Below are 10,525 nucleotides of genomic sequence, written 5' to 3' on the forward strand. Positions count from 1 at the left end.
CCAAAGTAGCGTTGGCACTACAGTGGGAATCTGTTGCCGTAGCAACACGTTGGCTCCACGGAACGTACTTTGCCATTGGTCACCATCACAATGATGAAATGTATATGAATTTATATGAATATTTATTTAAATTACATCATTTCATTCATTATGAAACAAAAAACAACAACATTTTTGTCCGACGGCTGGAAAATACAAATCATTTCTACCAACAATTAACAAGAGAAAAATATTGTTGTAAATTCAGTTTCCATGTCTCAACGATAAACAATAAAATATCATCATTTATAATAACTAATAATCATAGTGCAACAGAAGAACTTATAATAATAATAATAATAATAATACTACTATTACTAATAATAATAATAATAATATGATGTATTATCGTAACATGATGAGGTCGTTGTCCTGATGATTATTGGCTTCATACGATGATCACAACTATTTCTAACACTGACACTGACACTGACACTGAGCTCATCTGGAGCATTAGCGCCTGAAGTAATGATGTCAGACCTCCACCTCCTCCTCCTCCTCTACCTCCTACACCTCCTCCACCTCCTCCTCCTCCTCTTCTACCTCCTCCTCCTCCTCCTCTACCTCCTCCTCCTCTTCCTCCTCCTCCTCGACCTCCTCCTCCTCCTCCTCCTCCTCCTCCTCTACCTCCTCCTCCTCTTCCTCCTCCTCCTCCTCCTCCTCTACCTCCTCCTCCTCCTCCTCTACCTCCTCCTCCTCTTCCTCCTCCTCCTCGACCTCCTCCTCCTCCTCCTCCTCCTCCTCCTCTACCTCCTCCTCCTCTTCCTCCTCCTCCTCCTCTTCCTCCTCCTCCTCGACCTCCTCCTCCTCCTCCTCCTCCTCCTCCTCTACCTCCTCCTCCTCTTCCTCCTCCTCCTCCTCCTCCTCTACCTCCTCCTCCTCCTCCTCTACCGCCTCCTCCTCTTCCTCCTCCTCCTCGACCTCCTCCTCCTCCTCCTCCTCCTCCTCCTCTACCTCCTCCTCCTCTTCCTCCTCCTCCTCCTCCTCCTCCTCTACCTCCTCCTCCTCTACCTCCTCCTCCTCCTCCACCTCGTCCTCCTCTACCTCCTCTACCTCCTCTACCTCCTCCTCTACCTCCTCCTCCACCTCCTCCTCCTCTTCCTCCTCCACCTCCTCCTCCTCTTCCTCCTCCTCCACCTCCTCCTCCTCTTCTACCTCCGCCTCCTCTTCCTCCTCCTCCTCCTCCTCCTCCTCTTCTACCTCCTCCTCCTCTTCCTCCTCCTCCTCCTCCTCCTCCTCTACCTCCTCCTCCTCTACCTCCTCCTCCTCCACCTCGTCCTCCTCTACCTCCTCTACCTCCTCCTCTACCTCCTCCTCCACCTCCTCCTCCTCTTCCTCCTCCACCTCTTCCTCCTCCTCCACCTCCTCCTCCTCCACCTCCTCCTCCTCTTCTACCTCCGCCTCCTCCTCCTCCTCTTCTACCTCCACCTCCTCCTCTACCTCCTCCTCCACCTCCTCCTCCTCCTCCTCCTCCTCCTCCTCCTCTTCCTCTTCCTCTCTCTCTATTTATATACAGTATTGTCACCTCCAATGTCGTGTCTCACTCCCTGCCCACTCTGTACGACTGCAGGATAGATGCAGTATAAATACACAAAGGAGTACCTTGCAGTACTACTGGAATATAGATGCAGTATAAATACACAAAGGAGTACCTTGCAGTACTACTGGAATATAGATGCAGTATAAATACACGATGGAGTACTTGTACAGTACTACTGGAATAAAGATGCAGTGTAAATACACAAAGGAGTACTTCTACAGTACTACTGGAATATAGATGCAGTATAAATACACGATGGAGTACTTGTACAGTACTAGTGGAATATAGATGCAGTATAAATACATGATGGAGTACCTTGCAGTACTACTGGAATATAGATGCAGTATAAATACACAGAGGAGTACGTGTACGGTACTACTGGAATATAGATGCAGTATAAATACACAGAGGAGTACTTGTACGGTACTACTGGAATATAGATGCAGTATAAATACACAGAGGAGTACGTGTACGGTACTACTGGAATATAGATGCAGGGCAAATACACAAAGGAGTACTTCTACAGTACTACTGGAATATAGATGCAGTATAAATACACAGAGGAGTACGTGTACGGTACTACTGGAATATAGATGCAGTATAAATACACAGAGGAGTACGTGTACGGTACTACTGGAATATAGATGCAGTATAAATACACAGAGGAGTACTTGTACGGTACTAGTGGAATATAGATGCAGTATAAATACACAGAGGAGTACGTGTACGGTACTACTGGAATATAGATGCAGTATAAATACACAGAGGAGTACTTGTACGGTACTACTGGAATATAGATGCAGTATAAATACACAGAGGAGTACGTGTACAGTACTACTGGAATATAGATGCAGTATAAATACACAGAGGAGTACTTATACAGTACTACTGGAATATAGATGCAGTATAAATACACAGAGGAGTACTTGTACAGTACTACTGGAATATAGATGCAGTATAAATACACAGAGGAGTACTTGTACAGTACTACTGGAATATAGATGCAGTATAAATACACAGAGGAGTACGTGTACAGTACTACTGGAATATAGATGCAGTATAAATACACAGAGGAGTACTTATACAGTACTACTGGAATATAGATGCAGTATAAATACACAGAGGAGTACTTGTACAGTACTACTGGAATATAGATGCAGTATAAATACACAGAGGAGTACTTGTACAGTACTACTGGAATATAGATGCAGTATAAATACACAGAGGAGTACGTGTACAGTACTACTGGAATATAGATGCAGTATAAATACACAGAGGAGTACTTATACAGTACTACTGGAATATAGATGCAGTATAAATACACAGAGGAGTACTTGTACAGTACTACTGGAATATAGATGCAGTATAAATACACAGAGGAGTACTTGTACAGTACTACTGGAATATAGATGCAGTATAAATACACAGAGGAGTACGTGTACAGTACTACTGGAATATAGATGCAGTATAAATACACAGAGGAGTACTTATACAGTACTACTGGAATATAGATGCAGTATAAATACACAGAGGAGTACTTGTACAGTACTACTGGAATATAGATGCAGTATAAATACACAGAGGAGTACTTGTACAGTACTACTGGAATATAGATGCAGTATAAATACACAGAGGAGTACTTGTACAGTACTACTGGAATATAGATGCAGTATAAATACACAGAGGATCACCATGTCAATCAGTCAGTACCGTTGCAGTCTCTTCCATCTCATTGAACGTTGATAGAAACACCTCCCTGCACCGCCACACGTACAGGAAGTGACCTCTGACCCCTGTAACCATGACGACTGACCTCCCTCCCAGATGACAAAGGGAAGCTGTAGCTCAGGCTGCGTCAGAGAAAAACACTTTTCACTTGGTAGAAAGCGAAGGAGGAGCTGGAGAAGAAGAGACAAGATGTCTAGTTGAATAACTAGTAGGTCTGGTTGAATAACTAGTAGGTCTGGTTGAATAACTAGTAGGTCTAGTTGAATAACTAGTACGTCTGGTTGAATAACTAGTAGGTCTAGTTGAATAACTAGTACGTCTGGTTGAATAACTACTACGTCTAGTTGAATAACTAGTACGTCTGGTTGAATAACTAGTACGTCTAGTTGAATAACTAGTACGTCTGGTTGAATAACTAGTACGTCTGGTTGAATAACTAGTACGTCTGGTTGAATAACTAGTATGTCTAGTTGAATAACTAGTACGTCTGGTTGAATAACTAGTACGTCTAGTTGAATAACTACTACGTCTAGTTGAATAACTAGTACGTCTAGTTGAATGACTACTACGTCTAGTTGAATAACTAGTACGTCTAGTTGAATAACTAGTATCTCTAGTTTAATAACTAGTACGTCTAGTTGAATAACTAGTATGTCTAGTTGAATAACTAGTATCTCTAGTTTAATAACTAGTACGTCTAGTTGAATAACTAGTACGTCTAGTTGAATAACTAGTATGTCTAGTTGAATAACTAGTATCTCTAGTTTAATAACTAGTACGTCTAGTTGAATAACTAGTACCTCTAGTTGAATAACAAGTACGTCTAGTTGAATATCTAGTACGTCTAGTTGAATAACTAGTATCTCTAGTTGAATAACTACAACGTCTAGTTGAATAACTAGTACGTCTAGTTGAATAACTAGTACGTCTAGTTTAATAACTAGTATGTCTAGTTGAATAACTAATATCTCTAGTTTAATAACTAGTACGTCTAGTTTAATAACTAATATCTCTAGTTTAATAACTAGTATGACTAGTTTGATAACTAGTACGTCTACTTGAATAACTAGTATCTCTAGTTTAATAACTAGTACGTCTAGTTTAATAACTAGTATGCCTAGTTGAATAACTAGTATCTCTAGTTTAATAACTAGTATGTCTAGTTGAATAACTAGTATGTCTAGTTTAATAACTGGTATGACTAGTTTAATAACTAATATCTCTAGTTTAATAACTGGTATGTTAGTTAGTTAGTTAGTGAGTGAGTGAGTGAGTGAGTGAGTGAGTGAGTGAGTGAGTTAGTTAGTTAGTTAGTTAGCTAGTTAGTTAGTTAGTTTCTCCCGTTCCTTCTGGAACACTGGGCGACGAGCCCTCACCATTTGCTCCTCACCAGAACGGCTTCTTCTCGTCGTTTCCGTAACGTGCTCAAGCCCCAACCTGGAGGAGCAGGTGCTGAACCCTAACCCTAACCCTAACCCTAACCCTAACCCTAACCCTAACCCTAACCTGTGTCACAAAGGCATCATCTACAACAATGTATGAAATAATCCCAACGAAAACACCCAAAACATCAGCCACAAAGAATATTATTTAGTGATCTTACTTTGGCCAGATAGGTGCGTACATAAACAAACAACTTGTTTAGCGTCAGCAACAGACTAGACTAGTTTAATAACTAATATCTCTAGTTTAATAACTAGTATGTCTAGTTTAATAACTAATATCTCTAGTTTAATAACTAGTATGTCTAGTTTAATAACTAATATCTCTAGTTTAATAACTTGTATGTCTAGTTTATAACAATGTTAAGTGTTATAACTAGTATGCTTAGTTTTCTAACTCCAATGTCTAGTTGTGTAACTAGTATGACTTGTGTGTGTCTTCATCCAAATGAGTTTGAACATGTGTGTTTTTGTCTCCCCCTCCTCAGGATCAAGCATGAGAACATCGTGGCACTGGAGGACATCTACGAGAGTCCAGACCACCTCTACCTGGTCATGCAGCTGTGGGTCTCCACCCCTCTCCTCCTTTCCAGCCCATGTCTTCTCCTTCTGCTTATGAAACTAGCCATACTAGTTATACAACTAGTCATACTAGTTATAAAACGAATCATACTGGTTACAATACTAGTCATACTAGTTACAAAACTAGACATACTAGTTATAAAAGAAATCATATTAGTTACAAAACTAGACATACTAGTTATAAAACTAGTCATACTGGTTATAAAACGAGTCAATCTCGTTATAAAACTAGAGTCATACTAGTTATAATACTAGACATACTAGCTATTAAACTAGACATACTAGCTACAAAACTAGACATACTAGTTACAAAACTAGACATACTAGTTATTTAACTAGACATACTAGTTATTTAACTAGACATACTAGTTACAAAACTAGACATACTAGTTACAAAACTAGACATACTAGTTATTTAACTAGACATACTAGTTACAAAACTAGACATACTAGTTACAAAACTAGACATACTAGTTATTTAACTAGACAAACTAGTTACTAAATTAGACATACTAGTTACAAAACTAGGCATACTAGTTCCAAAACGAGTCATACTAGTTATATAACTAGATAAACCAGTTATAAAACTAGTCATACTGATGACAAAACGAGTCATACTAGTTATAAAACTAGTCCTACTAGTTGTGACATCTTTTCTAGTCCACACACTGTCTGGTTGGATGTTATTCACCCTTTAAATAAGGGGTGTCCAAACTCCGGCCTGCAGGCCATCTGCGGCCCGTGGTCCATATTTAATTGGCCCGCAGCAAATTCTAAAGGTATAATGGAATATGAGCCACACATGAAACTTGTGCTTGACTGTTGTGTACTTGTTAGTTTAACACGAGGTGGAGCTGCTGTCTTGAACGAGGCAGCTCCTCCACACAACGAGAGTGAGCGTGTCCAGAAACACAGCGGTGCGGCGAACCAAAGACGTGTCAGCGAAGTCAAAACGTCAAGTGTCAGATAAAACTTGTGCTTTTATTTTGACCTGATGAGAGCACAGATGCCACAGACACAGACACAACTGTTCATTTTTTTGTGGGGACTTGACGATAACCTTTGCATTTCGAACCTTTGCATTAGCGCACAACAATGGGAAAAGGACATTTTTGAAGCTCTGTCTGATGCAATTGACAAGATGGGACTTTAATGGGACAAGCTGTGTTGAGTTACAACGGATGATTCAAGATTCAAGATTCAAGATTTTTATTTGTCACATACATATACATACTTCCATACATATATGCAGTGAAATGTAATGCAACGCACCCGGTGATAGCACACAATATGTCCTAGGAAAAAATAAAAATAAAATAAAATAAAAAGTAGAAAATTCCTTTCTAATAGACCGACTAACTGACTCCTAAAACATAATACAGTAAGTGGAATACTTATAGAATAATATAAAAAATATATAGAATAAAATACAATAAAAAATAAATTGAAATAAAATGGAATAGGTTGAAGGAATATGGCTATGTATATACAGATATGTGCATTTAAAGTGGCATGTGAATTAAAGTGGCATGTGAATGTGAATAGTGTGAGGTAGTGTTTGGGATAATACAGCACAGTATACAACAGTACGGCGCAGCAATACGGCATCACCAACAACCCTGAACAGTGATACAGTATGCGGTACAGTATGCTACATACAGTACAGTAGGTAGTGGAGCCTAGTGTATGGCTCAGTTAGGACCCCTGGTGAGGTCAGCGTTGACAGTTCTTATGTCTTGATGTAGAAACTCCGTCTCAGTCTCTCTGTTCTCGCTGTGTGACTGCGGAGGCGCTTGCCTGACCGCAGCAGCTGGAACAGTCCGTTGTTGGGGTGATGAGGATCCTTCATGATGCTACGGGCTCTGCTACTACACCTCCTGGTGTATCTGCAAGGGGGGGAGGGTAGTTCCAGAGGTACGTTCAGCTGAACGCACCACCCTGTGCAGGGCCCGCCTGTCCTGGGCAGTACAGTTCCCAAACCAGGCAGTGATGTTGCCTGTCAGGATGCTCTCCACTGCTCCAGAGTAGAAGGACTTGAGGATCCTCACCCAGACCCGGAATTTCCTCAGCTGCCTGAGGTGGTAGAGACGCTGCCTCGCCTTTCTCACCAGAGTGTCTGTGTGAACAGTCCATGTTAAGTCCTCTGTGATGTGGACTCCCAGATATCTGAAGCTGCTCACCCTATCGACAGAAGTCCCATTAATCCACAAGGGCGCGTGCGTCCTCGATTGTGATCCACGCCTAAAGTCCACAATCAGCTCCTTGGTTTTGCTGACGTTCAGGTGGAGGCTGTTGTCCTGGCACCAGAGTGACAGGTCAGCCACCTCCTCGCGGTAGGCCTTCTCATCGCAGTCGGTGATCAGGCCCACGACCACGGTGTCGTCAGCAAACTTGATGATGGTGTTGGAGCTGGACCTGGCCACACAGTCATGTGTGTACAGGGAGTACAGTAGGGGGCTGAGGACGCAGCCCTGGGGGGATCCTGTATTCAGGGTGAGGGAGCTTGACATGTACTTCCCCACCTTGACCACCTGGGGGCGGCCTGTGAGGAAGTCCAGGATCCAGGTGCACAGCGGAGCATTCAATCCTAGCTCCAACAACTTGACAGCCAGTCTGGTGGGAACTATGGTGTTGAAAGCTGAACTATAATCAATGAACAGCATTCTCACATAGGCCCCCTTCTGGCCATCCAGGTGCGTGAGCGTGGTGTGCGGTACCTGGGAGACCGCGTCATCCGTGGATCTGTTCTGCCGGTACGCGAACTGCAACGGGTCCAAGGTGCGGGGGAGGGAGGCGCAGATGTAATCCTTAATCAGCCTCTCGAAACACTTCATGACCACCGAGGTGAGGGCCACCGGACGGTAGTCATTCAGGCAGGTTGGAGAGGCGATCTTCGGGACAGGAACGACGGTGGACCTCTTGAAGCAGGATGGGACCACTGATTCAGCCAGGGAGATGTTGAATATTGTGGTGAACACCGGAGCTAGCTGGTTAGCACAGGTCTTCAGTACTCGCCCAGATATGCCATCTGGGCCCGCAGCTTTCCTGGTGTTCACCCGCATCAAAGCCCTCCTGACCTCGTGCACGGACACTGAGAGTGCGCGCTCGTCCCCAGCGGTGTAACTCCAATTAGCCGGCGAGCTAGCGGTGTTGCTGCCAGACTCGAACCGCGCATAAAAGGAGTTCAGTTGGTTGGCCAGGGAGGCGTCCACACTCGTGGCTGGGGAGGAGCTGCTCTTGTAGTTTGTTATTGTTCGCAGCCCCTCCCACAAGCGTCTTGTGTCCCCCTGCTCCATCTGCAGCTCCACGGTGTCTCTGTACGTCCGTTTAGCGTCCCTCACCGCCCTCCGCAGATTGTACGACGCCGCTTTGTAGTTGTCCATGTTACCAGATACAAGTCCGTCGTTGTAAGCGGCCGTGCGCGCATTCAGAGCGCAGCGGATGGATTTGGGCTTGTATCCGTTCTTGTACAGAGTGTAACAATGGTCCAGAGTTCTGTCTCCCCTGGTGGCACACGTGATGTGTTGGTGGAAATTCGGCAGAACTTTTTTAAGGTTGGCCCTGTTAAAGTCCCCAGTCACCACCACAGCCGTGTCGGGATGTCTGTTCTGAAATCCGCACAACACATCGTACAGAACCGACAGAGCTGCGTCGGTGTCCGCTTGCGGTGGGATATAAACGGCTGTAATGATGACCGTGCTGAATTCCCGGGGGAGATAAAATGGACGGCATAGTATGGTCAGCTGTTCCAGGTTCGGCGAGCAGGAGTGGGAGAGGAATTTGGTGTTGTTGGCGTTACACCAGCGGTTGTTTACCATTAGGCAGACGCCTCCACCTTTGGATTTCCCCGACTCTGCCGTTCTGTCGCCGCGGAACACGGAGAAGGCCTCGGCTGGACGTATGGCTTCATCCGGCACCAGTGGGTTCAGCCATGTTTCCGTCAGGCAGAGGACGCAACAGTTCCTCGTGTCACGCTGGAATTTAATCCTCGCTCGAAGTTCATCCATCTTGTTCTCCAGGGACTGGACGTTAGAAAGAAGGATGCTTGGCAGAGGTGGACGGTAAGGTTGCGTCCTCATTCTGACCCGAATGCCGCCTCGTTTACCTCGGTGCTTCCTCCGTGGGCCCGCTCGTGGAACAGAAACTCCATTTTTGTTGTAGTTGTTGTTGCGAGTGTTCCCGCGTAGGATTTCCGCCGGCCACTCTGCTCCCACGGATAAAAAGTCCCAAAGTTGTTCGTTTAGGGAAATTTTTATATCCATGAGTGCATCGCGGTCGTATGAGTTAATTGTTGATGTTTTTTCTGGCGAACATTGTGATAAAAAACGGAAAAAAATACTAAAGAGTAAGAAAGTAACCGGAGCGCCGGCGCAGGCGACCGCTAGGGGCGGCGCCACTATCGCCAATCGATGAGGCTCCAGCGATGACAGGCGAGCGCAAAGGAATGGCCTCTATGGTGTGCGCCAAGGTGCAAGAGAGTGGAGGTGAGGCTGTTAAAGTGCCCTGTATCATCCTGTGCCAAGACGGCGCAGCGTGGTGATGTAATCAACACTGTTGTGAAAACTCAACGTAATGTGAGCACGAGGGCTCTACCACAGAGATTATCAAGCTTTCCTATCTGAGGTCGATGCTGAACACGGGGACCTACTCTACCGTTCTGATGTGCGCTGGCTAGGTCACGACTCTGTGCTGCGGCGGTTTGATTCCCTGAGATCAGAAACGGACCAGTTTTTGAAAGAGAAGGACTGAGCTCTTCATGAGCTAAGTGATCCTCTGTGGTGGCAGACCCGGCTTTTTAAGTTGATCTTATCATCTGAACACACTGAACACACATGGAAGCCTCTGTGTGAAGCTCCATCTCTGAGACACAACTTCAATGTTGCGTCCCCCCACAATGTCCCAAATCAAATGAGCTTTTCCAGAAGCCAAGCTTCCTGCTCAAAAGGGGAAACGTGTCTGTGATCACGTCTCTCATGACAGAATTCAGTCAGAGCTTCCTGATTTTCCTGTCATTGAGAAGGAAGTGAAGCTGTTGTCCACTCCCTCCTGGTGGAGGCACAACAAGTGGAGGAGTCTGCAGCGACAACTTATGGAAATGCAGCGATGATTCCCTGCAGAATCAACTTCAGCTTCTCTCCTTCTAGCGGAGCTTGGAAAAGACAGAGTTTCCTCTGAGGAGACGCCGGGCGAAAAG

The 10,525-nt window shown here is 44.6% G+C and overlaps 1 protein-coding gene across 1 annotated transcript in view; it reads left to right on the forward strand.

The window, feature by feature from the left end:
- Nucleotides 1-10,525, forward strand: part of camk1da (calcium/calmodulin-dependent protein kinase 1Da) — a gene marked incomplete at both ends in the record, with an annotated part of 50,152 nt that overhangs the window by 21,292 nt on the left and 18,335 nt on the right. The window contains one exon of the mRNA XM_080022293.1: nucleotides 5,238-5,312. Within this exon, the coding sequence (XP_079878419.1) occupies nucleotides 5,238-5,312 (75 nt within the window). The remainder of the gene's footprint in view (nucleotides 1-5,237; nucleotides 5,313-10,525) is intronic.

The sequence above is a fragment of the Zeus faber genome, assembly GCF_960531495.2.
Source record: "Zeus faber genome assembly, chromosome: 21".
NCBI lineage: Eukaryota > Metazoa > Chordata > Actinopteri > Zeiformes > Zeidae > Zeus > Zeus faber.